The sequence below is a fragment of the Anopheles arabiensis genome, chromosome 3, assembly GCF_016920715.1.
Source record: "Anopheles arabiensis isolate DONGOLA chromosome 3, AaraD3, whole genome shotgun sequence".
Lineage (NCBI taxonomy): Eukaryota > Metazoa > Arthropoda > Insecta > Diptera > Culicidae > Anopheles > Anopheles arabiensis.
In genome coordinates, this window is record NC_053518.1 from 48,477,332 (window position 1) to 48,505,075 (window position 27,744).

General features: G+C 40.5%; 2 protein-coding genes across 7 annotated transcripts; one reads left to right on the forward strand and one right to left on the reverse strand.

Annotated features, from left to right (window-relative positions):
• On the reverse strand, positions 1–27,610 carry LOC120905021 (arf-GAP domain and FG repeat-containing protein 1). Of its 6 annotated transcripts, none has more exons than XM_040315638.1 (8): positions 27,526–27,610; positions 22,854–23,832; positions 6,787–6,975; positions 5,939–6,651; positions 4,894–5,595; positions 4,295–4,519; positions 3,776–4,230; positions 1–3,696 (listed from the first exon to the last, which is right to left on the reverse strand). In XM_040315638.1, the coding sequence occupies exons 2-8, from the start codon at positions 23,015–23,017 to the stop codon at positions 3,652–3,654; spliced, it is 2,493 nt and encodes an 830-aa protein (XP_040171572.1). In that variant the 5' UTR covers positions 23,018–23,832; positions 27,526–27,610; the 3' UTR covers positions 1–3,651. The 6 variants fall into 6 exon arrangements, with proteins under 6 accessions (XP_040171572.1, XP_040171570.1, XP_040171569.1 ...); XM_040315636.1 differs by lacking the exon at positions 27,526–27,610 and adding an exon at positions 23,969–24,226; XM_040315635.1 differs by lacking the exon at positions 27,526–27,610 and adding an exon at positions 23,916–24,226.
• On the forward strand, positions 25,005–27,534 carry LOC120905023 (intraflagellar transport protein 80 homolog). The gene is made up of 3 exons (XM_040315641.1): positions 25,005–25,892; positions 25,952–26,331; positions 26,391–27,534. Exons 1-3 carry the CDS (start codon positions 25,089–25,091, stop codon positions 27,475–27,477), a joined length of 2,271 nt encoding a protein of 756 aa, XP_040171575.1. The 5' UTR covers positions 25,005–25,088; the 3' UTR covers positions 27,478–27,534.
• Positions 27,611–27,744: the final 134 nt, after the last annotated feature.

A 27,744-nucleotide genomic window follows, 5' to 3' on the forward strand; every position in this document is an offset into this window, starting at 1 on the left:
TTGTCACCTAATAAATATTAAATAGTGTTTTTCTTTATTTACGATCTTTGAAACATAATTAGCGCATAACTTGCCATTCTTATAAGTGAATGTATTTATATAAAGATGAATCGTATCTGCTTCCGCATTGGAACTGCTAATTTTATCATTATGCTACAGATTGGTATCATCGGTTCTCAGACAAACCGTTTGTTATGTTTGCGTTGTTTTAGATGCATTTAGTTTTATAACTTCTGTCTGCTTCCGTAATGCTAGAACGCTATGGTACTTCTTTAAACTGTTTTGTTATTTTATTTTATTTTATTTTATAGATATTGAGTTAAAATCATTTAGCCAGTACTGGCATAAACGTTCACAACAATTTGTAGTGTTCGTCCACTTCACATTGGTAGTAGTGCAAGCTCTTCCTTCCTTCTCTCACGTGTATCCGTATTCACCGTATTCGTGTAAGTTTTAAAACAAACACTGCTAGTGTACTACAGACGTACGTTATTTTTTAACTTCCCCCTTGGGCCATAACGGGGGTCGCTCTACCTTTAAAACCGTTACTCGCAGTGAGATGCAATTGAAAAGCGCAGCAAATAGGCAAATTCTTACGGGACGGATTCTGACAAAACCCGTTTCACGGTAACCAGGCGCTGGTGAAACGGTCTATCATCCTGCATCCCAATTTTGAGCTTTATCTCGAAAGTTCATTCTGCTACATCAACGACGCTGACCAGCCGAGAAAGAAACCCAATCCGGCAAACATGGTATTTTGTTAAAGCAGAGCTTTTGCAAATTAAGGCACAACAGATGCATGCGCTACACACATTCTAATCCATTTTCATGCAGAGCTTCGTTTCATGTTTTACATTAAACTATCAGCACGGAGCGGCATCCAACACAGGCAATGAAAAGCACTTTTTTAAGTTTGAGTAACACATTTCTGTCTATTACGACGCTACACGATGCACGATTCGTTCGCACAATCGTTTACCTTTCTACCAGCAACGCTGAGTGTGCATACATTGATACTTGTGCGCTGGTAAAGCATTAGAGACATTAGAGACAGGAATACAAAGAAACAAAAAAAAAACTTCAACGCATAACTAGACAAGTAGTAAGATGTTGTCCTCTAATCCTACTCCAGATAAGGATAGCAGTGGGCAATGGATGTTGTTGTAGAACATTTGAAGCATCTTCCAATGTTTTCCCGTGCGTATAGTCCACTACACTATGCATACGACGCTCAAACAATTATATTCTGTAATCAGCTTTGTTTGCTGTATTTGATTTTCCTTTTTTTTTTGCTAATTATTCCATAGAAGGCGAATGTTTCCTCTCAAAACCTATTCACATTGTTTGTTTGGTATCACTTATTAAATTTAGACATTTGTCCAGGAAGTATATTGATGTATGGATGTATGGACATCCATTTTATATGATTCCTTTGAATAATGTTGTGTATTTTTTTTTTCGTTTTTTCCATCACGTCGACCTACCTTCTCTGAAGCTTTCTTCAATTTTTGATTTAGTAAAACGGCATCGGTTGATAGCGATGACCGTGATCTTTAAAATAATGTCTGAAGTAACAGACATTTAGTTGTTTCTCTTTTTCATTTAACAATCTGCTACAATTCCATCGTTTTCTATTATAGTAGTAGGAGTGATAATTTCCATGTATCTCGTAGGTACCGCGCTTGGTGTTGGTTGAACTTTTTAGCATGCAGAACTGTTTTCTTTTATTAGTTTTTGCTAATTGATATTTCTCTATCGCAATGCAGATTGAAATAAAGAACATTTACTTTAACTTTCATCTTAGTTCTTTGTTTATGTAAGGCCACATAAGCGTTTTCTTTGATTTCATCTTAGAGGAGGAGGGTTTCATTCGTCAATCGATCATCGATTCCCCCCCCCCCCTTCACTACCAATAAACGAATACTAATCTTTTACTTTTTTATCCTTCTGCGGTTCTGTATGATGTGTAATACGGCCAGTTTTTTTCTGTTTGTTGCTGCATTTGAAAGGCTTCGTTCCCTTGATCCACTCTACTGAGCATGATGCACACCTTTTTATCTAGTTAGTTGCTTACCATCGAGCCTTTGCGGGTGGCACATCACATACTGCTCCGCTGCATATGCATAAGAAGAGCAAAATGCCGGAATAAAACGTTCTGCTGTACGGTAAAATTTTAAACCGACCCTTCTTGTTGAGGCAAATTGATCTATCTTGATTTTCCGGGGCGGTACTAGGAGGATGCGTTAATCGAGCTAAACTTGATTAGTATATGAGGACAGAAAAACGCCTTAAGATTTATCATTTAATACTTCTGTACTTTATCACTTTTCACGTATCTATGTGGCTACTACAGGCATAAAACTTTAAACACGTTTTGCTGTTTTTGTATCATTTGTCTCATTTTTTTTACAACCATCAGTAAGATACATTTCGTTTTACGTTTCGGTCGGTACATTGAGTAGGTTTGTTTGTAGGGTCGGTTTGGTTTCGGAACTGTTTCGAAGTGTAACGAGTTTGTCATGGAGGATTCGTTTTATTATCGATTGGTAAATCCAACATACAGCGGAGTTTATGTTCGATTTGATCGTTAGTGTTAGAGCATTGTTCATCAAACTGTTCATCTACATACACATACATTACACGCCCGCCAAACGACGGTTGCCGTAAAATGTTCCATATTTTCGAAAGAGTTTAGTAGTAGTAGTGACGTTAGTAGTAACAATAGTAATAGTAGTATTAGTAATGATGACCATCACTACAACGCTCTATCCCATTCTCGTTTTGTTGGTGCATATTCGTGTACTAATTTTTGTTTAAAAATTAACCGAAAATTGCTTCACAATCACTGCCAACAAACACAACATACGCACTTTCCCGAAACAGTGATTAAGTAATTGGATAAACCCAGCTGTGTGTGTTAATCATCCGCACGAATTTCCAATTTTGAATGATGCTCAAAATCGGGTTTGCAGAATTATTACTTCTAGCTATGCATAGCAATGCCGATTTTCGTATCTATTATATTTACTTGGCTGCCATCAAAGCTAGAGCAGAAACCTCCGAGAAAATGAAACCTTGTGCAGAGATGGATTGGTTTACTTTTGTTTTCCTACATTGTTTTCCTCATACACTGCTTTGTATCACTGACTGGTTTGGTTGTGAAACACGTGCGTGTCCCGCCAATTCACGGATGAACCGCCATGCTGTAACCTGTTTTCCAATACTTTTATCGAACAGTAGCGGGGGACCCAAACCAACATGTCATGGGTTGAATAAAATGAATACAGAGCTTAGCAACATAAAGCTAATGTTACACGCTTTCGATAATGTCTACTCCTTTGAATGTATCAGTTATCGCTTTCTTTTTTACTTTTAATTAGTTTAAATTAAAACTTATGTACATCCCTTGAACGATTCACGTATATGTGTTGCACACTTATTGTGCGCTCCTTGCGTCACAGTTTATCGCTTCATTTTCCTATTGTGTTGAATATTTGTATGCATCTTCTTGCTGCGCTCCGTCCAGCACAGAGCGAAACAGAATAAACTCTTTCTATGTAAAAACAATGAAGCGTATGCTAAAACACACATCCAAACATTTTCTTGTAAAATGTATAATTTACTAGCTATACATACGGCTTATGAAGCTACTCATAAGAAAGGATTATTTGAGTTTCCCGCTGTAGTACCGGCAGCCTGAAAAAGGTAGGACAGAAAAATGTTCAAATTAGCTGTTCAAACACGACGCTGATGAAACTGCGTGTTCTCAACATACCATGAAAGGGTTTCCAAAGTTTGCAAAATGATGCACCGGATTACCGACACCTGCAACGTTGCCCAATATCGAAGCACCACCGCCGTTCGCCGTTACATTGAACTGTCCTCCCATCATAACTCCGTTCATTCCCTGCGCTCCAGGATAGCCATTGTTGCCATGATTGGGAGGGTAGCCCATCGCAGGAAGATAACCCATCGTAGCTCCCATAGTGCTACCACCATTCACAACATTGCCGTTGTAAAGCTGTGGGCTGGCAGAGTGAGCGAATCCTCCCTGATAGGGTGATGTAGCATAGAATCCAGTCCCGCCGTTCGTTACCGGATGCCGTGCATCCGGCGTCGTACCGTTGATGGCACCACTGATAGGCCAAGCCATCGTTTGCTGTTGTGCATGCGGTTGCTGCTGTTGCGGTTGGAACGGATTGGCCGTTTTGAACGGGTTGGCCGAGGAAGCTGAACAGATTAGAGAAAGAATTAGTTTCATCTCTTACGCAGCAGTCCCTACGCAAACACATACTTGGCGTGATGGAATCGCTTATGGTGGTTGCAGTTCCGTTTGACGTTATTGTGTTATTATTCGCCTCAGCCTGTTGCTCTAATTTTATCTCCCGGAACTGCTCATCCAAGTCTTTCAGTGCGGCGTATCGATCCACGGACGGTGTTGAATTAATGGACGCGTTACTAGGTTTGCCATTGGATGTTTTGCTATCCCCATTGTTCGTACCATGCAGCATCGGAAGACCTATGACCATAAAACAAAATTGAATGTAAAGTAATGCACATTTTACGTAATATTTATCCAGAAGCAAATGATTGCAACGCAAAAACAACATTTTAGGTTACAAATAAATTCGCACAGCTATAGCAAATCGTGTTTCAAATGATTGTGGTTAACAACATCCCTAAAAACTGTAATGACCTAAGGAATAGGTAGCTTACTAATGAAAAAAAAAAATATGTAGCAAACCAAGTCAACAAGCTACTAAATCAAACTGCAAAGCTAGGCACACACGAGGGACAGGATTATTCAACAACTGAAGCCAGAAACAAAATGCAAACTAGTCAATATACATAACAAATACACTGTTGACATGTTCATCACTATCCCGGACTTACTCCATCGGTTTTGATCTGAGTAAAAATTCACTTGATTTGATGCCCGATGCTGTGGACTCATCATCTGCAGGGCACCACCATTGGAAAATTGTTGATGCTGCTGGTGCTGCTGCTGGTGCTGTTGGTGACGCGACTGTAGGCGACCGTCAGTCGACCAACAGTTGTTGCCGAACTGTTGCCAAAAGTTCCACTGTACGGTATCGTGTTGGGAGCTTTCGGTGCTGGCATTATTATTCAATTGATTTGTGCTCCCAGCATACCTCGCGGAATTGAATTCCGGTTGCGCACCGTTACTGTTTCCCCAAGGTTGTTTGTAATTTTGCAGATGTGCGTAGCTGGGCCCGGTACCAGCGCTGCCATTAATGATACCCTCGTTAGTCGCATAACGCGGCTCTTCTGAGAAAGTGTTACCAAATCCATAATTCGTATGGACCTTTGCGCGTGAGTTATCTTCCGGCGAAATACACGTATAGCCAACACCGTGCATGGACATGCCAGTGGAGGCTGAGCCGGACGAAGCGGTTGGTGTGCCAACGGTAGATCCCGTAGAGTTGCTACCACAATTGTTAGCAGCGACAGTATTGGAGTAAAAGCTCGCAAATGGATCGGGTCCGGCCAAACTCTGCACACTGGCCGTGCTGCTAACACTGTTTGTAGTGCTGCTATCAATACTATTGCTGCTGAAGTATGACTTCATGTTTTCTAATTGTGCGCCATATCCGATATAACAGTATATACGCCGCAATAGAGAAAATAAAGAAAAACCATATACTCATGTAATTATCAATAACTTGTGACCCATGTACACGAAGGAATTTTCTCGTAGTTCATCTATTGTTTTACTTTCTAATATCATAACACTAACATGTACCACATAACCATCTCAATATTCCAATATAGTTTAAAATCAGAAAACGTAACACGTCTATCTGACTTAGAGAAAAACGATTCCATTTTGCACCGAGATTCTCCAGTGTAACCATGTAACCGAGCCTAAATAACGCTGTTGTACCGAATATCCGACCACAAATAATATTACCATTACCTGCTGAGTTAAAGATGGGATTGTGATCGAAGTCGGCAAAATTTTCCATCTCTCGTGCCGATACCTCCCCGTTGTTGCCATTGTGCTGCGCATACAATCCGGTCCCGTTGTCGCTAACGGCATTACTGTTTTTCAAACTACTAGTACTTCCATAATGACTGCCTCCGTTGCTGACGTTATTCACTATTGTAGCGCTGCCAAAGTCAGCCACAAAGTCGGCATCAGGTGTAAACTTATTGGCGTTAATGTCACCGCTACTTCCCGACAGCCCGGTGGCGCTGCTGTTGTTCAGCAAACCATTCTTCTGGTTACGCCCGTACGTTGCCGGCAGTCCGTTCGCCGGGTGTTGTTTCATCTTAATGCCATTCTTTCGCTGAAGAATGTGACTCTTTTGCGGTGTCGGTGGCAAAATTTTCGGTGGATCCGCGCTGAAAAACCCACTGTCGTCTGGCGTGAATTGCTGCTGAAACTGCGTACCGCCACCGATTGCACCAGGCAACGATGATGATGATGCGTTTACGTTGTTCAGTCCATTACACGAGCCAGAGTTGGTACGATTTAATCGTAACGTTGCCGGAGGCGTTAGCGTTGGCGTTTTGAGTGGAACTAAACTTTCATTGGCATTCTTATTGCTGCCTCCCGACAGTGACGTCAGCGAGCTCGATGCATTCGTGGGCAGCGATTTCAACGGACTAGCAGGCTCCAGATAATATCTAGAAGGGAATATAAAACCGTCAGGATAACAGAAACCCACACATTGATTATAATACATCTGTACACAATTGACACTGATTATGCGTGTTACTGTGTCGGTGGTTGACATGGCCACAGCCACATATCAAACGTACCTTTTCCTTTCGTACTTGTCTATCATAAAGTCTCGATGTTCCTGCTTAATTGCACGTTTTGGATCCCAAAGGCCCAACCAAGTTCTGCTGCAGTTGTCGTTGCCATTTTGTTTGAGAAATTCAATCTCCTCCTGGGTGAAAGTGGCCATGGAAATCGATTTTACGCGATGTGGCGGAGTGAGTCCTCTTCTGTATGTTAATGAAAAGAAATAAGAATAACATGTGCTGTTAGCAAAATTGTCACACGTAAATACATCGTCATTGCATATCTATTTAATAATAATAGATTATCAATTATTAGTTGGAAGAAAACACATTTTTTACGCAATTATGAGTTTAATTAAGCAATTACTCAAGTACGCAAAATTGTTATTTATAAATTGTCATTTACCATACGTTTGGTATATATCAAAATTACGCCAAAGGTTAAATATGTACCGGATCTCGGTGTTTATAAATACACCCTTTTCATTAAATATTGAAAGCCAAGACAAAAGATGATACACACCTAGTTAAAACATTATCCTTATAAACTCACAAACGCTTTTCCACTAACATTCTAATGCCATTAAGCGTTGGTATGTACGGAAGGTCATAAAACGCGCGCTAAAATACGGTACATTTCCACAATATGGTTGTTTGTATTGATTGTCATTACGGCAGGAAAGTTGCGTTTGCATTATCAAATACGTAAACGTCTGATCAAGATACTGGCTGGTTGGCAGGCTTATCTTTATACGTGACATTTTGCTGGTAACAAAACTGAAAGTTAAAATGAGAAAATATCAAACAAAGGCCTGATTTGTATAAGAAGCCCTGCAAGCACCAAGGAATTTAATCACGCCGCTCACGTAACCACCACTAGCCATAGTACGCGCCCTTGGTTTATTTGTACACGATCGACTATTTACACTTGCTTAGGAGCTGAACTGCGCATTAGTCTTTTTTGTTAAATACTATGTGATTGATAATCTGACACATACGACGGAAGTTATCATGATGTTTTGTGTCATGTGTTTCATGCGTCTTTATAAAGCTAATTAATTGAGGATGAATTTAAGGTTGGAAATTCTAAATTCTCAACAAATTTGAAAAAAAAAAACGCCATGCGTATTGTTAACGGTGGAAAAAGGCGTACCATCAAGAACTTATGTAAAGATTAAAGCAATGCTAACAGACAGTAATTAGTCTGGAATGCTTGCATGTTCAAACAACACAATCGAGTAGCGGCATTACTTGATGAATGAATGATGCGCAGATGCCGACATATGATAGTAGTATTAGTAGTATTAGTTGTAGCATGTAGATGAATAGACTAGCGAAATTTTCCACGACTTGGAAGATCAAATTAAGCATGGGATTAGCACATGACCGTTACACACGATTAACGAGCTTCTTGTTTACATTTATATGCTAGACCTGCTGAATGTCTGGAATTCTACATAGTACTGTTAGTATTCGTTAGGAGCCCGGACAAACCTTAAGAGCCGTTTTTTTTAACGAAATGGTTATTTAAAACATATCGACGAAATGTTTAAAAAAACAAACTAACTACAACAGCTTTAACAGACATAAAAAATTGACAGGTAGGAAAAAAACTAAGGTTGTCCATATACTATAAAACTACTTCAAGCAATAGTACCTTTCTGCCATCTGCATGCAATCAATCTTTGCTGTAGTTTTATCGTCTCACAATTACTACTTTTACGTTCATATACGTAATACGCGATTGATTTCGCCGAATACTACACACATCAACCACGAACGACGTCAAACGATGCCCCGTTCCATAAAACATTCAATATACTTTCGTACCCCGTATTGGTGAGGTAACGTTTGATCACATAATAATCTTTCGGCAGCTCTGCTCAACGGCGCCGCCATCACGAGACCCTTCTCGAAGCCGAATCGCGATATGGATTTCCAAATTGGCAACAGTTTTGGCAAGCAATTCATTTTAGCTTTATTACAACAAAAACGGAACCGAGGTTGGTACGAACGAACATTAGGGCCGGGCACGGCAGCAGCAAGTCGAAACGACAGTGAAAGGGCAACTTTAGCAAGATTAGCTTAAACACACCACTTAAAATAAAAACCATTCTTCCGCCGATCATCACACGCCAGCCCCCCCCCATGGCACGGTAGTAGGGACAGTGGCTACTGCTGGGATTACCCTCAGAGGGAATGAGGTAAGTGGGGGAGTGGGGGGGGGACTATTTTTAAATACCTGTTTACAAGAGTGGCACATTTCATTCAAGCGATCGAATGCGATCGACTAAAATAACGATATGTGGTTTTCTTCTTCTTTTGGTTTTATGCACAACTTTCACACACATAATAGAGCCATATTTACGCCATATTTACGCTAAAAACGACATCTTTGATTTTTGTTTGCAGCGTTATGAAGACATTGAATTACAAACAAGGCTGTCGCCAGTGCTGCCCAAAAAATAGGCTGCTGGTTAGCTTGACCTATTGCGGACGATGGCAGATTTCAAAGTAGCGAAATCTAGAGAAAACAGATCATCGGCGCCATCATGAATTCGATGAAGGTCTTTTTCTTCAAATCATCCCGGATGAATACAGTGCCATGTTACCAAAACGGTTCCGAAACACACAGAGACTTAAGTCGCAGTTTTACGGCTGCATGGTAATGCACGCGGCGTTTTTTGCTTGTATTTTCACTCTCGACCCGACGACCGCCATCGTCGCAAAGCGGAACGTACGAAAGTCGTGACACGGTCTGCGAGACGGTTTGGTTACGGCTTGCCACACGTAAACCTTTGTGCCCATGGCACATCGAAACTGGAGATGAGATGAGCATCATCCTACTGTCGTTGGTGCTGAGGAGAGCTCTCCGTTCCACACAGAGAAACATGACAGAATCAGTGTACATATCTGTAGGCAGAAAATCGCCTGAACTGATTAGACGAGCCCCATGGGAATGCTAAACTCGTCCACAAACCGCAGTAAAACCATACACACTATCGATGCTGGTCGGGTAAAGGCGATATGTTGCACTTACTGCAAAGCACATACCATCATATAATAGCAGCCGCATGATTTAAATTCAAATCGGGCCACCGTCCACACTACGTGGAGCAGCAGCAGCAGCCGTCTCTCCAGCCCTTCCCTTTCGCTGCTGCTGGCTGATGGTACGATATGACTCATTTGACCACTGCTTTATATTTGTGTGAGTATGTGTGCCGTGTAAAAGTGCCAATGTTTGCCGGTACCACCAATGTGGGAAACTTTTACTTTTGCCAGTCGTTGCTTTTGTTTTGCCGCATGCAACGCACCAAAACAAACCAAGGATGGCACCACCCCGAGAGACGCTAAATAAATAAAAAGCTACACGCTTTACCGTCCGAGAAATTGTTTTCTCGCTGCTCTAGGCCCGGATTTGCTTTCCACTGCACAGAATGTACGGTACGGCACCATAGGCACACGAATGCGCGAATGAAAGATGCCATAGCGGTAAGGGCTTGTGGGTTAGAAAAGTGGATATTGCATTTTTTTCAACACCACCTAGACTGCATTTCGCACCATTCGTGCGGCCATTTACTTCCATTGTTCCGTACATGAATAATGGGCAAACTAAACGAACTTCTGACAGCCAAGCACTTCAGACTTTGTTTGCTGCACATTTTACATTATTAAACATCGCAAATTACTAACAATACTTCAATCCAACACTTAAACAGTGTATCGAAAAATGGAGCCTGAGTTTGTAGTTAAGAATTCTTCTTCTATTTGGCGTAACGAGCTACAGGGGAACATACAGGCTTGCGATACTTATTTAGTACCACGCAGCCATTACTTTTTTTTATTTATAAATTGAATGAAAATTACCAACAAACATGTATATTTTATAAAATTTTATATTTTTTATTGAAAAGTCTCTCTACGAGAATCTGGGACTACTAGTAATCAAATGGAACAAGAAAACGGACATTTCAATCATCTGCCCTATTAAAAAAATGTCCGGTAGCGTTTATTTTTCATTCAGACAGAAGTTTTGCATGATTCTTAAAGAGAGGTAAAGTATGAACATAATTTAAATCATTTAATATGGGTTAGTTCTCGCTATTTAGTGGTTATTCCCATATCTAGTTGAATGTTGAGGTGGGCGATCACCTCATTCACTACCAAAGCCGGAATAACTGCCCAAGCGGAGAACAAGGACTTGGATTAAAAGCATAGTAATATCGAAGAGTGTCTCCAAAAGTCGTTTCTAAGTAATTAGTAGACAATCAACTAGAACGAACCAAATATTGCCAAAACTGGCCGAAGATAGTACGTTTTTTAATTTAAGAACAGTTCCAATAACTCAGTCACCAATATAGTATCATAATAGAGTACCAAAGCAATGAAAAATGTAAAAAAGTTAAGAATAGGCAGCCATAAACAATTATATATGCAAGTTATCGAGTCATCTTTGTAGAAGTCGTATCGTATGATTCGTAAGTTTTTTTGCAATTATCACTCTTAAAATAAAGCTATAATATTAGTACAAACGTATGTTTTAAAAGAACGCAGTTAGCATTTGTTGCTCCCTTGTTGCTGTAATACCGGTTATTCATATGACCAATACCGCAACATGCGTCACGGGCGACAAACCCGGTTTCCTGTCTGTAGGACACACGATCATTATCCAAGAATACGGTTGGAAATCCATTGTACAGTGCTTAGGTAGGTTATAACAATGTCTCTAGAGAAGGCGCTTGCTCTTTACAATCCACCTACCTTCGCTGCTAGGAAGAATTGAATACAATAATTACGGCAACGGTTAAAAAAACGCTTCCACTAACTTCCCTTCTAACCTCAACTGCAAAAGCCCGTTGATTTGCACGCAGTTTAATGCTGGTTGCTGTTTACTCACGCTGTGTTGTGTATCCTCTCAGACAACCCTTACCATCTATTTTAGCCGTCGTTGCAGAACATTTACCTTCACAGCCAAAACACACACATACGTATACACGCACGCAACATGTCACCTCCATTTGGTCGTAAGTTTGCAATGATGGTGCTAAAGTTGAGTGACTTTGAAACTCAACTTGTTCGAGTGATTGTGGGGTTTCTTGCAAGCCACAAAGTTCACCCCTAAAGCGGCCCCCGCAAAACCGGAAATGGAAACATAATGCAAACTAAATTTCCACTCACATCACACACGCATGTAAGAATAGGGTGAAGAATTAAGTGTTTGTTTTACGTACGGTAAAGGGCAAACCATTCGCTTGTAGCCTTTAAAACCCAATTTTGTAATGGCGATGTCTAATTTGGAGTGAGTCCCTATTCATCACCCCAAAAGATATTGATATCCAATTTGTAAATGAGTCGTTCAAAATAAGCACTTTTATTGAAAAAAGTGCAAAAAGAGTAAAGTAAAAGGGCCTTTTATGACCTCGGTATTGTTATGATCTTGCCATGTTTCGTATCGAATGCTGTGTGAATTATTATTTTGTCATAACTTTAATGATATGCTTGTATCTCATCCAAAGCGCCAGTTATGTAGCTGATAATTGCAAATACGTCAAACATGAAAGAATACTGTTGTCAACTTCCGGGAAGGGCACCACCACCAGACAGCAGCAGAGCAAAGCACGATAAGTATGCAGGCACAGTCCATTGATAAACGATGCACTCGTCGAGTGGAAACGTATTTTTTACTTGGTTATCCGGAATACGCCTTCCTTCCCAGCTACTTTGAAATAGTTCTCGTGAAGTTAAGCATCAACCACAAATCTTTAATGGAACAGGCGGTGGGTGGGTACGCCCTCATTATATCAATACTCGTGAGGCGTTTTACACTGTTGTAAGTCGTGTACTACAGAAAACCGACATTCGCAACAAAACAAGACACAAATTAAGACACTCGAGCGGTAAGGAAGTGCCTGCATTGTTAATTTACGTTCACGCTTCGCCGACACCTGAGCGCGTACAGGTGTCATGGTTAATACTCTAAAAGGCCGATAGTTTCAACCGTCCTGGAAAAAAACGCGCGCGCAATGATCTGAAACTGATGTAGTTTACTATACACGCGGCAGCACTGTGCTGCATCAGATTGTACTAGAGCACGAATCAAGGCTGTTGATTGATGCATCGCACGCAAACTCGTAAAGCCATGGCGGTACCGGCGATCTGTGGCAGTTAACAGGTGAATTTAAATTGGTGACTATCATTCTTACTTGGTATAGCTATACAGCGACACAAATCAAGGGAATAAAAAATGCTAGAATTTTAAAATAAAACACCGAGTTGAAAACATTATTTTCAATAGTACTCCATAGCCGCCCATTTTCTGGTGACTATACTAAGAATAGTTTTATTAAGAAGTTTATGATAGTTACTAATGATAGTTGGCTTAGAGCAGGGGTCTCCAAACTACGGCCCGCGGGCCGCATGCGGCCCTCAAGAGCCTTTAATGCGGCCCGCGATGACTGGGTAAAGGTTAGAGTAAATAGTTTTCTTTTCTGACTAACCAATCATAATTATTTTTTTTAATTCTGAAAGACGAAAATCAAGATGCAATAAAAGAAAGCTCCAGAAATTTTATATATTTTGTTGGTATTTTCTTATTAAAACGAGATTTGAACTTCCACTCATTCTAACGGTAGCGTCAAAATGGCCCTCGACAATGTTGATTGTGAAGCAATGCGGCCCGCGAACTGAAAAGTTTGGAGACCCCTGGCTTAGAGTATGAGGTTGACACATTAATTCATAACCACAACCACAACGAACTGCTTGAACAGTCGCAGGTGTTGCAGATGGTTCAGAATCTGCCATTATGTCTATCACAAAGTTTTCGACGTCATTTAAATAACATCTCAGTACCTGAAAACTCTGCTAACATGATTCAGCATAACAAATTTACGAAAATGAATAAGAAATGCTGTAATTTCAAGACAACGGACAGCAAAAGAAACGTCACATTACACTTTCTCGAACCGCTTTCTAGCGTCTCAACAATGATTTGGCATGCAAATTAGTTCATTAATCCACTATCCAGGCACATTTTATCCAATCTGCCAACGGTTCGCTTTTGATGTCATGCCGTAGCTGTACACTAGCCGTAAAGATGTAGAAATCTACTATTTTTTTCTTCTTCAGCAAAGCAACTTTAACTTTCCAACCACCACAACACGACTTTGATGGTTTCATAAGACCGTTGATATGTAAACAAAAGGCATTTTTCCCTGTCTTCATCTAGACTTTGGGTGATGTGGTGTATGCATAGTATTGTTTAACGTAAAGGAAGCCATCCGTGTACCATCAGAGACTGGACAGTTGGTAGGTTTCTGTACTCTGATTACACTCTCGCTTATAGAAAAACAAAATGCATTTTGCTAAACTTTCCAAAAATAAAATCATAATTTTGCATTCAATTTGCTAACGTTCAATTTGCTTTTCGCGAACTGTTGTTGAGTGCGTCATTCAAAATGAAATATTTGAAGATAATATTTACAAATAGCAACATACAAATTGAATAAGCAATGGCAGTGATCTTTGCTTGATTGTTCTATAAATTAAACCCACTCGTAAGCTGTAAATTGATATGAATGAGCATGTTAATACGGTAACACGCTTGTAGGCGGAAGAGATTGGTTTCTTTTTATTTTAGGGCAAATATAGTTGGTGTCAGGTTATCTCTTATTTATTTGATTGTTTTTTTCTCTTTTTGGCAATGTTTTTAACGAACTCACAACTTACGGTATGTTGAAAAACAATGGCCTTAAAAATAATGGCGGTTAATAGTGCCTGTCTTACCAAGAAGCTCCATGAATCCATTCATTGCATTTCACATATCATTTACGATGAAAGCAAAACTTCATATCACGAAAAACCTTGCCCAGAGAGGCGCCTGGAACGCAACAATCTGTTGGTTAGTATGCTATGCGGAAAGCAAAAAAGGAAAGTAAAAACTGCGAACTGTAAATTGACCGGTTTGTGGTACGAGACCAGCGCATATATGTGTCCGGGTGGTATATACAACCATCGGAATCAAAGCTCCCCTCCCGCACCAATTGTCCGCGGATGAAGATGAGGAGAAATTTTAATAATTTGATATCCTCCCCTTCAGTGCTGCCTCCCGCATACGACCATCTAGGCAAATGCAATTTCCACGCGAGTTTTAAATGAGCGTGTGTCTGTGTGACTTGTGCTCTGTGGTCAGTTCCATGCACTGGTAAGTGAAGGCCAACGCTCATAATTAAACGATGTTCGGAAAAGGTTATTATGCTCAGATCTTCTGGTACATTGATGCTATAGTATAACCTTGCAGATTGCTCGGAACTGAACTGAAGGCTAATGGTGTATGATAGCTGCTTTCAGTGTCGTCGTAATCTGCTTCGGCCAGTGGCATAGAGGTTGCATAGAATGTTTTGATGCAAGTGATGCCGTAGTGGCGCGCGTTGCGAAATGTATCCAATAGGTTTGTACCGTTCCTCGTTCGGAACGATTGGATGTAACGGATCAATCGGATATATAGAAACGATCTAAATGATACGAGCAGCCAGAATGAGCGGTATGACAGGAACGATCGAAACTAGGCTTGGGCGATTCGGTTCATTTTGATTAAAGTGAACGTACTAGTTCTTTCATTAAGATTAACTGAACGTGAATCGCGATTCATTCGTTCATTTCTTTTGAAGAAAAATAGTGTAAATTGTTTCATTTTGTAAAAAGAATATAATTAGTACATTACATCTTAAAAATTTTTAGGCAGAGCAGGAAGATCTTCATTACAATTGGTAGGACGTTCTTTTCATGAACGTCCTGGTCATCCAGTTCACGTTTATATTTGTATGGAGGAAATTAACGACCTGGCGTACTAAGACTTTCTTTATTTCGACAATTATCGATCAACATTAATTGGATGAACGTAGGTCGTCCGTTCTTTAGGATGAATTGAATACATCGTACAGTTCTGGCTCTTGGGGCAAACCTCTAATCTAAACGGAACTGTTGGAACAATTAGAGCGATCAGAAGGATCAATCGGAATGTTGTCGGAAAGGATCAATCAGAATGTTAGAAATAATTTGGAATGGTTGCATTAGTTATAAATGTAAGTAAGAACCACAAAACAGTAAGAACCTTCCTTCTCTTCCTACTCTTTTTGTCTAAACTTATTATCACCCTACGCCAATTCCAATTAATACACCCATTCCGTTCCGTTTCTTCTTGGAATGCATCTACATAGTTCTGTCCCGTTAGTAATTTTGCAACATATTCCCAACGCAAATCTAGAGAGCTTAATATTTGAAAGATTACATAAATGAAACCCGTTTAGAACTAAAAACACTGGGTATGGAACGCGAACGTGACAAATAATCGTCTGCCAATCGATATCAGAACCGACTCATACCACCGCACTAGGCCTGCATTTCCGTGTATTCTGTAAACAAATTTCTTTTTTTATTCGTCAATGTTTTGCCTACCACTTCAAATCATCGAACTGCTTCCGCCAAGTGGCGGCAGGGAGGGCATTTATCGATGAGCCAATTGCAAACATTTTCGGGCTATTTAACACAACACACCAACAAGCGCGCACCTACCCTGTCAATCAAACTAATGGAAGTTTCGCTATAACTATACCATGGTATAGCCGTCTGCTGGCCACCCCAGAAACATACAACACATGCACCCTCTTCCTCTGGGAGCCGGTGTTTTCTCTGCAGGTGTACATGATGATTTCATGAGCATTTTTATCGGTAACCGATCGAAACGGAACAGTAGCACACACAACCAAAAAGAACAAAAATTGGCACTTGTTTCAGTGTTCACCCAAAGCTGCCAAAATATCATGCAATACTGATTTTTCAACCATTCGGTGAAGTTTTTGGATAAAATGGATAAAAATCTTCTTTTTGGTTTAGTTTAGATCATTTCGCGAATGAATTGAAATATATTATTGATATGCAAAGATGGTAAAAGCAACGACTATATACTTCGTTATGTACGCAACACATACAGTGAAATTGAATTAAAAATATGAAGTTATGGGAAAAGATAGGTAAAGGTGGACACATTAAGACAAATATTAAAAATCTAGCGATATATGTATAAACACAGTGACCATGAAAATGTGCAAGCCTCTTATCATACAATCAAATTTTATGAGAAAATATAGAAATAACTGTGACACTAAGAAGATAGATACTTATAGAAAGCATGGGAAAAGGAAGATGTTTAAAGTATTTTAACATAATCTATTCCTTTCCGTTATCCTATAATTAGGACCATAAGTACTTTGCCTGATGCCTGATAATTTATTACGGTGGCTCGCTCTGTAAATTTAGAGAATATGAGCGGCGTTTCGATAAATAGTAGAAAGCAGAAACTAAGGCATTATTGAAATCTCTTGCGTAAACAGCTACGGTTTTACAATAAACAATTGTAAATAAAATACAATTTAATTTTTATGCAGGACAATTTATAATTTCATTATATGAAATTACACAAGTACATTACACCCCAGCATGTTTGATGAACTTGTTAATAGGAATATGTCATTTTTCCTCAAAGTCAAAATCAAACTTGCAATAGTCACTTTTTGAAAAGCTATAGAATTTCTATCTATTTCTGAGAAATGTTTTGTTAAAGATATTCCGTTGGCCCATGACTTCCGGTTGCCATTTTTATGGTAATTTTAAGATATGCAGTAATCAAAAATTGAAAACATAATACCTCAAAAATGTGGGTGCCAATCTTATGTTGATCGTTCTTTCGTGCCATTATACTTAAACCACTAGAAAATGAGTTTTTATTGCTTTAATTGCCGTATTTTCAGCCCTTGTTTGCTTAATAAACCCGATAGAAAAGAATTTAGAACGCAGAGATAGAAGAACGCACTTGTGAAGCTTAACACGCACGATTGACAGTATCAAATGTTTGACCAATTGCTAGCAATAATGCAAAAATAGTTCTCAAATGTGTTGTCGCACCTTCAGATTTGATGCTACATTTTAAATTTTTTTAATAATTTCTTTTATCTTCACCATCATCTTGTAATTATGAATAGAGTCCCTTTTCCCTCTTTACCTACGTTCCCGGATCAAAGAAGCAAAGGCAGCTCAAGCCGAAACAACCAATGCCACTGAATTAATTGATGACTCATGGCATTTATTTCTTCTTACAACTACAACTGTGCTTGTAGCTCTCAGTTGCGTTGCTGACACAAAGAATCTGCTGTGGTTCTTTATCAACTGTTTATACTGGATCTTCTTTGTGTATTTCGCATTGCCCTGACTTTAATTGCAACTATTTTTACTGCTGTAAGTTTGAGCATTAACATACTCACTTAAAAAAGCATGCCGAAATGGAAAGCCCAGTTTCTTAGTCTTCCAATATCTATGAGTCAACGGATGAATAAAAAAAACGCATCAACCCCGGCAATATATCGCGTATTTTAGAATGCGACACGGCCCTCTCCCGCGATACAGGCGAAAATGGACCGCTGCCGCCACCGCTATTTGCGGTGTGGAATTTCATAAATGGAATTGAAAACCGGTTTTTCTACTGATGTCGGGGGTAAATCTCGAGCAGAAGGCACATCGAACACAAAAACGCAATTGGAATGCGCCAAGTCAGAAGCGACTGAAGACGCAGCAAAACATCACCCCCTTCTCCTTCGCCTTCAAGATCGGCAGCTTGCGTAAAAAACCCCTTTCGAATGCCATTGCAAAAATAAAAAAATGAAGTAAAAATTGTCGGTAGCCTCTCTTGTGCATGTGTTTGTTTATGTTTTGATTAGTATTTTTCCACCGAGGAGCCACGAAACCACCAGAAACAGCACTGCACTGCACTGCTGGGCTCTGCCTTTAACTCCCTCAGCTAAATGAGGTTTGTTTTGATTGAATACGATCCTTCAGAGATATGCTGACCTAAACGAATGTTGATTGTGCTTAAAGAGAGCTGCAAATCTGTTCAGAGACGGCAAAACCGGGGTGAGCTGGCTGATTCATGTAGGGGAGAGCGGGGCAAAATGGCACTGTTAAGGATTTTGCTCTGTATCTCATTGGTAAACTATTTTACACATATATTTTGACGACAATTGATGCTTCAACGTTTTATTGGCGAAACAAAATTAGTAGTAGATGTAGTAACAACAAACAAAAATGTATTAAATGAAATTTCCAAAACAACATCAAAAGTCGTGAAAATGTATTGTGTGGGGTAAAATGGTATCGCTATGGGGGAAAATGATCATACTCGAAATTTCAATATACTAGTGATGGGCAAACTGGGCCAGCAGCCCGATTTCAATTAATCCGACTTTATACACTTCTTCTTCTTCTTCTTTGGCTCAACAACCGATGTCGGTCAAGGCCTGCCTGTACCACTACTTGTGGGCTTGGCTTTCAGTGACTAATTGATTTCCCCCCATAGCAGGATAGTCAGTCCTACGTATGGCGGCACGGTCCATTTGGGGATTGAACCCATGACGGGCATGTTGTTAAGTCGTACGAGTTGACGACTGTACTACGAGACCGGCTACGACTTTATACACTATACATTGTATATTTACGTAGTTATAGGTTATAGATTTTCTGTGATTTTTTCATGCTTTCCGATTTGTTTTTGCGATCAGGTTACGATTTATTAGCTATTAAAAAAATTTAAATTCAATTTATTTATTTTTGAACTATTCAACAGTGTATTGGAAGTTGTTCCAAATTGTTTAAATTATTTGTTGAAAACAATTTAGGATTATGCCAACTAATTGTGGGAATTGTTAAAAAATATGCGGAAAACTGCTAGTAAATCCCCCAAACATTTTAGGACAGGAAATAATATCACAAATTTATCAAAACAATAATCTGAAAACACCCAGAAACTCATGGAAAACCCATTACACGGGTTTTGCCTGTACGCACATAGATAATTGAATTTATGCTTATATGTGGAGCTATGAATACAGCAATATTGGCTAGGAACTAGGGTTGCTTGCAAACCTGCTTTTTAGTTTAAGTGTTTTGCTCTACGAATAAGCAACGGTAGTAAAACAGATTCAATAGGAGCCATTTGGATTCGATCGGAGTGGTCCGGATTAAATCGAAGGATTAAAGTGGGTTTTCGGGGCAGCCGGATTCGAAGCCATTATTATTTCGTAATCGGATCCGGACTAAGAATGTCGGAGTTGAAGTGGACTCACGATTTCCAATCCGGAGTTCCTATCACTACCATACACATCAAAAGAAAGGGTCAACAAAATGGACCACAACATTGTACTTTAGGCTTTGGTTTAAGCTCTGTCAACAAGGATTTGTAAGGGAAGTAAATTGCTGGAATACTTCCCGTAATATAATTTTGCTTGTCGATAGAGTATACATATAGCTTAGTTTTATTTATGTAAAACAAATATAATGTTGCGATCTTTGCTTACACCTCAGCCTTATTTCTTTTCTCCTGTCAAACCATACCGACCATTTGACCTCAAGCTGAAGCGACCATTTTGCCCCACGTGGAACATTTATCATACTTTACGTCAAAGTAAAATAGTTAGGTTTTTCGCGTAAATCATAGATGATTTTCATGTGTCTGAATGCACATCCTTTTCCTTCTCTAATGATTTACTTAATTTCGAGACGGTCAAAATAGCATCGTTTTGATAACTTACTTTATTTCTTAATTTATTCTTTTATTTACGAATCTTAGGTTAAGAAATGCTCATAGTTTGCATCTTTTATTGCATTGGATGGTTTTCAATAACCAAAATTCATTTTGCACGTGTTAATTTTCCAATAATGCAAGTGGCCATTTTGTCCTACATAACCATTTTGCCCCACATTCCCCTATTAAAAAAACACACACATGACGTATAACTGTAATCAATGTTTATAAAATTGATCAAAAGCAAAAACAACCGTGAATATTGATGAATGTTCAACTGAAAAGAAGCATCACTAGCCAGATTATAATGACTATTACTTCCTAATTCCTGGTACACACGGGTATCAGCAATCAACATCTTAGTTGGTCTAGTTCCTACGATTTCAAACAAGCAACTAAGATTACATTAGTTTTGCTATCAGTCTATTACGACTTTCCTATTCTGCTAATAACTATTGGAACAATAAATAAGTGTTATTTGATTTAAAATGTTTTAGTATTCACCATCTTTGACCAACCGAGCAATGAACGCACAGACTCGTTCTAACTTTAAATGGTAACGGTATTTACAGTGATCTTAAAGCCCTGTCGCATCATCGGTAGAAAAAGCAACCAACACTCTCGTTAAAAACTTGTTAACCATAAACGGCCAAAGTATGCTGCGTACAGTGAACCATTTGCTTGTGTTAATTCTATCGCCCTTCCCTATTCATACTTGGTGATCATAGGCAACCTGGGCTTTAAGGAACGCAGAGAGTGCTAGTCCTGCTGGCTCTACCTGTTGATAGCTTTTGCTGGTGCCCATTCCGGGATGCATACACTGATTTCCACACTCATATGACACCATTCTCAATCGCCCATCTAAGCTTCTTTACCTGTGATAAACCCCCTGGCTAAAATCATGCCTGGCCGTTCACACGATCTAGGGTGTATGATGCAGTTATTTGCACTCATTTCGGACCAGAAATGCTGGTTTCAGTCACCCAGTCAAGTACACTACACAGAGCACGTTCATGACAGAGGATGGATGATTTTCCCAGAGGGTGAACAAGCGAGGAACACAATATACTGTGAAGCAGTAGTTTCGATTGCTGAAATCAATCAATTGAAAGAGAGAAAGGAAAGAAAAAAAACACACACACACACATCCCAAAGCACTGTCACGGTAATGGTGGTGTAGCCCGGAAACGGGCGGTTCTGCGCAGCCTAGCATGGGCTCCAGAAGGACCGGATCAAAGCGTAGACGGAAGGTGATGGAGTGATGGAATGTAGGAGAGCAGCGGCGAACGTTAACGACAAAACGACGTGAAGGGCCTTCACAAAACAGAATTGATGTCGCCTCGGCCGTCACTGTCGTCGTTGTTTTAAGCGTCTTCGTGTGTGTGTGTGTCTATGTGCATCGCACTGTAACGAATTGACAATTACGGGCGAACGACCTCCGACATCATCTTTGCTTCCATTCACAGGAATGCCATGAAAGCGACGTTCGAGTACACACAGCCGCGCGGCGCGCTATTGCACAGCAAACGCGATCACGGAGTGAAAAGAGACTGATCGCAGCAACCGCCAGGGGTTTTACATGCTTCGAGACACACTGGGCCGCACACAGTGTGGAAGCCCCCGGAAAGGCCGGCGCGGCGCGACGGTAATGCTTAGATAATCCGCGCCTTAGATGGTGTTCGGTGCACGAGTTCCACCGCTCGGCTTGTAATTGTGGAAATCGGTAAGCCAAGGAAGACCGCCCTGGGTCACGAAGGATTACCCGTAAAGGTTAGGGTTTTCTCAGGATGATAGGAAAGAGAGACGCGTCAATGTCTTCCAAACGAGTCATTGAAAGGAATATTAGGTAATGCTGCTTAAGAATAATTACATCACGAGTTTTACTAACTGGCTGGAACTCACGATGTGTGCTCCACCAGAAAAGACTAAACCCTCGAAATGTGTTCAAAAAGTGTGTTGAATAATGCGATTCTTGATACAATTTTTAGTTGCATAGATAGAAATGCTACCGAATCGAACTTAATGTAACATAATTGGCAGACAAGCATAGAACTTCGGAGGGTTTTTCCTACAACGAATGATTTCACCGTTCATTCTATCCCACTTTCGTGCTATTCTTATCTTGACCAGCATCCTCTGGATTCGTCCCTCCCGACATAAATGCTTCGTTTTTAAATGTCAGCTGATCTTAACAAAAAAACGTCCCCAATTAGGTTCACAATAAATGCGATAATAGATGCCGGGAAACCCCTACGCCAAGTAGATTTTCTTGGTACTGAAAGTGACGCACTGGCTCCATGAATGTGCTTTAAATGTAGTGGCTACAAAACAACACAAGCGCGAACGTGATGACACCGTCATACCGTAAATCAAATGACTTTTCGGGTGTTTCATTATCAATAGGTCTAGAGGAAAGACCAAAGAGATCAGGAGTTATATGCTGCACAATACTTACAATATGCCGGAGCAGCTGGTGCAGACGAACGAGCCGATAGTCATGTTGATGTAAGTTGGCCCTTTCTGGCCGCAATCGAAGCATTCTTTGTTACCGCCAACGCCTACTAGCTCTCGCAACGTTTTCAGTATTTTGTCATCGAGTTTCTTCCGCACCAGGGCCATCGTCGTGGGGTCGGTGCTTTGCTTTTCGGTGGTGCTTTTTTTCCGCACAACTGGCTACGGTTTATTTGTTCCCGGTGCGGTGAAATAAACCTTCACCACGTTCAACTCACTGCTTGCCCGTCTATCAACAGTAGCAGCAGCAGCAGTAGCACCAGCAGCAGTAGTAGTGATTTGACCACTTCCGGCTGATGGGGAAGATGATGATAGCGGCCTGAATTTCACCTCCGCTATGATAGTGTTGGACGTTTTTATTCGACTTTCCTTTACACTTCTAGCATGCACTGTAATACATCCACAGTGTAACGATTTGAAACTGCTTTTTACTGCGTATTTTTTGTTTTGTTTAATCAACACGGAACAAACGCTCACTTGGGACCACTTAGACGAAACACTGCATTTTTCATTTCTCTTTTCTCACTCTTGCACACAGATTCGACAATGACGGTACATAATAGCACAGGAAAACAACACCACGGAGGACAACACCTTTTGCATTACGCCAAATTTTGCACTTTGATCGAGCACGGACCGCGCGGACGACTGGGTAATTTATTTTCCGAGAACCACGACAACTTCTTGCATCGGACGAGGACGGCTTTCTCTTTTTTCACCCTGCACGCACTGCACTAAGTCCGGTCAAACACAGAGACTTTCTTCATTCGCCTGCACCACCTTTGAATTTTGCCACTTGACAGCTCGAACCAACAAAACGAAAGCGCCTGAAAGTGAACGAGACCGAGACCCTCACACAGGCACGCACACTACTCTACACCACTGACGAACAGCTCGCTGTCACGCACACCATGATGTTTACGCTAGGGAGGAGGGATTGAAAACAGACTGGATTAGAATAAAAACATTGCACTCTTCGCAAAATAGAGATGAAAAACCCGTTCACCTTCTTTCTCAAAGATTATTAAACCAATCACGTTTGATGTGTATTTTATTCACCGTTATCTCGGTACTTTACGTGGCGACAACAACTTGAGGCAAACGCATACGCAACTATAATTCAATTTGTGTTACGTAGTTCAAATGGCGTAGCTCGCTTCTCGAAACACTTTGGGCTGAAATCCCTTCGCAGTTCTGTTTTATGAGCCTTTTCTTCGGTTTTCTTCTGCGCTATCGAGGGGTTCTTCTGCGCTGGCACATGAAAATGACATTTCATAAACTCTATTTTTGTATTATTCATGCAAAAAAAGACATGATGTTTGCTGTACAGTGTACAATTATTTCACGGCGCGTAAAAAAAATCTTGATTTGTTGCATTTTTTATGCACTGTAACTTGAACTTTGGTTATAAAACCAAAACATAAATACAAAATTTGAAAAGTCACTCGCGTGTCGCTGCTGGTAAGACACTTAAACAATTTTAAGAAGAGAGAAAAAAGGGTCCCAACTAATGCTTCAATCAAGACCAAATCTATTCTATTATCAAATATTTCATCAACAAGATTTCGCACAATGATTCAAACATCTTGCCAACAGTTTTTGACCCTATACCCACTGTGATTTGTTACGTTCCACACAGAGTAGTCAAACTTAGGCGAATGTAAGGTGTGTGCAACTCCAGAAATATTTTATAAATCATCAATTGTTCCGAAGCATAGTCCAGCTCTTGGACAAGAATATAACAATTACAAATGTTTATGCTTTCATCTCTAACCTTAGCACACGATGTATGTTTGATAACTTAACAACTATCTTTTTTTAGATAAAAAGAATTTTAATACAAATACAATTTAATAATTAAAATTATTTAAATTATTGAAAAAAGCAACAAATTTGAATAAAAAAAAAAGAACAAGTAATTAACAATTATTAGTATTGCTTTCATATCATCACTACGCCAAAAGTTAATATTAATACAAAAACATTTAAAATAACTGATTTTCTTAACGGTTCATTATTTCTAACTTAAAACATCACGTTGTGCTGGTCGTTGGAAGCGGAATTAATGTTGCCATGGCAGCAGGTAATCCAACACAAAACAAACGATATTTACTTTCTTTAGGTGTCTGGAGGAACGTATTCTGTGAATTTGATAGGCAATATTTTTCCGCTATAAAAGATGAAATTTAAAACATATATTACGAAGGATTCGAAGCTGAAGGAAACGGTTGCCGCCCTAGGTTGGAGCAACAATGAGGACGTATATAGTTGCAGTGAAGATCAACAAGTGTACAGATGGAGCTCGACCAATCGGGAAATGGTGCAAGTGGCTAAACTCCCCGAAGGATTCATACCAACTGATTTGCATTGGCTCGTTGGCAAAGGTCCAGGAATGGGAACGCCCGGTGCTAGTGCCCCGGGTTCCAGCAAAGGAGGAGAATCGCTACTGATAGCCGGCGCTGATGGCCGCTTTGTAATACTAAATAAAAGCGCACGAATAGAGCGAAACGTACCGGCACACACTGGGCCGATTGTGACGGCCCGCTGGAGCCCAGACGGGGCCGGGTTGCTATCTGCCGGTGAAGATGGTATCATAAAAATTTGGTCCCGATCGGGAATGTTGCGGTCTACGGTTGTACAGAATGAAGGCCAAATCCGATGTGCCCGATGGTCTCCGAATGCTACAGCCATCGTCTACTGCCAAGGACCGTTTGTAGCCATCAAACCGCTTGCCGCAAATAGTAAGCTAACGAAATGGAGAGCGCATGAAGGAATGATCCTTTGCCTGGCTTGGTCTAACAACACGGGCATGATCGGAACCGGAGGCGAAGATTGTCGTTATAAGATTTGGGATACATTAGGAACGAACGTGTATACTAGTGTGGCCGATGACTATGCCATAACATCCATTGATTTCTGTCCAGATGGAGAGCTGTTGGCCATAGGTGGATTTAATATGTTGAAGCTTTGCCACTACACAGGAGTAAGTAACATTGGCGTTATATTCTTACAATTCATTGAAATTGTACTATTTCCCTGCAGTGGAGCCACAGTATTGTACGATTCAACCAACAAGTGACAGGATCACTATTCAATATTGTGTGGTCCGCCGATAGTACACAAATCGCATCCTCAACTAGCACTGGATCTTTGCTCTTTGGACACATCATCGAACGAGAGCTTAGAAATCGAAACCTCAAAGCAATTACCACGGGACGGAAAACAATTCAACTACAAGACATTGTCGCACGCACCAACGATACGCTAGACTTCTCGGAGCGAATTATTAAGTGGGAATTAGGATACGGGCATTTAGTTGTGGCTACAGTCCATCAAGTACATATCTTCAACGAGCATTATGTTAACACCCCGATCATTATAGATGGGCGCAGTGATATTCGAATTATTATGCTTGGGAAAAAGTATGTTAGCTAGTAGCCCAAACGTGTATCGCACTTAATAATGTCCCGGTTTTTTGCAGACATTTCATTCTGGTCGACTATAACTCCATCTGGATCTACACATATACAGGAAGGCTGCATTTGAATCCTCGTTTTCCAGGTTCCCAAGCGCAGATACCCCATCTGAACGGACGTTGCATATCGCTCGGCATGGATTCGCTAGCAGTGCGCGATCATTCTGATCAAACTGTAATCCATGTATTTGACCTGCTACCTGGGGCTACACGACAGGAAGAACCTTACAGCATCCAAAGCAAATCGTCCGTCTTGGAGGTGGCTGTATGTCGGTTTGGTAACCCGGACGATCAATATCTGGTGTATATAGACGCCAACCAAGATCTGTACATCACGAGCGTTCATAGCGGACCAGAGTATGTGATGCACAAGATCGGAACGCAGATAACGACAGTGATGTGGTCTTCTGATACAAATATTTTGGTCGGATTGCACGATCTCAGCTATACCGTCTGGTACTGTCCGGGGGAAGCCTGTGCTGACCCTACGCTAATTGCTCTCACCACATTCACCTACGATACTAGCGAGTTTGGTAAAAACATTACGCTGGAGAACTTTGAAGGGGCAAACATTACTTTCCGCAGCTCTGGGGCTATATTCACTATATCGGTCAAAACATACTGCGTGATTCTGCACAAACTGTTTGCAGAAAACCAGTGGGAACGGGCATTGAAGCTGTGTCGCTTAGCCCAGAACCATCTACTGTGGGCGACTCTGGCAGCGATGGCTTCGAAGCGCAATCAGCTAGAAATAAGCGAGGAAGCATTTTCCGCTTCGTTGCAGATAGACAAAGTGAACTATTTGAACTACATCAAGTCGCTGCCCGCTTCGAGTCCCGAGCATATGGCCGAAAACTCGATTATGAATGGCCGCATTCAAGAGGCAGAGATCATTCTAATGCACAATAAGCGCATCCCCGAAGCGATACGGTTCTGCATGCGAATGCACCGATGGAATAAAGCGCTAGAGGTAGCACTTAAGCATGGTACCGATGTGGAGTTAGTGTTGGAGGAGCGTAGGAAATATTTACAAGCATTAGAGCGGGAGGAAAATGATGCCCAATTTCTGGCAATGGAGGAGCGGCTTGAGTAGTGCAGTGTTTTTATCGAATAGAATGATAGCAACAAAACGTGAAATTACCTGTAAACATATCCTGAAAAAGCGAAAGTATAATGCTGGTTTTTATGAAAAGTATCGTCTTATAACCGACATTTCAATAATCCAACACGTGCACTATCTTCTAGTGGCTAATAAACTTATAATCATTATCACAAAATTGATATTTACGTAAAAATAAATGATAAGTTGGCGAGAACTACGCCACGGCGCGGAAACTGTCGAAACATTTTTAGAATTTGT

Excerpts from the sequence above, each read along its gene's own strand:
- LOC120905021 (XM_040315638.1), bottom strand. The coding sequence starts at position 23,017 with ATGGCCCTGGTGCGGAAGAAACTCGATGACAAAATACTGAAAACGTTG. Across the intron at positions 5,596-5,938 it reads TCCCATCTTTAACTCAGCAG|AAAACATGAAGTCATACTTC; the intron begins GTAATGGTAATA and ends GCGCACAATTAG. Across the intron at positions 4,520-4,893 it reads CTCAGATCAAAACCGATGGA|GTCTTCCGATGCTGCATGGT; the intron begins GTAAGTCCGGGA and ends TTATGGTCATAG.
- LOC120905023 (XM_040315641.1), top strand. The coding sequence starts at position 25,089 with ATGAAATTTAAAACATATATTACGAAGGATTCGAAGCTGAAGGAAACG. Across the intron at positions 25,893-25,951 it reads AGCTTTGCCACTACACAGGA|TGGAGCCACAGTATTGTACG; the intron begins GTAAGTAACATT and ends ATTTCCCTGCAG. Across the intron at positions 26,332-26,390 it reads ATTATTATGCTTGGGAAAAA|ACATTTCATTCTGGTCGACT; the intron begins GTATGTTAGCTA and ends GGTTTTTTGCAG.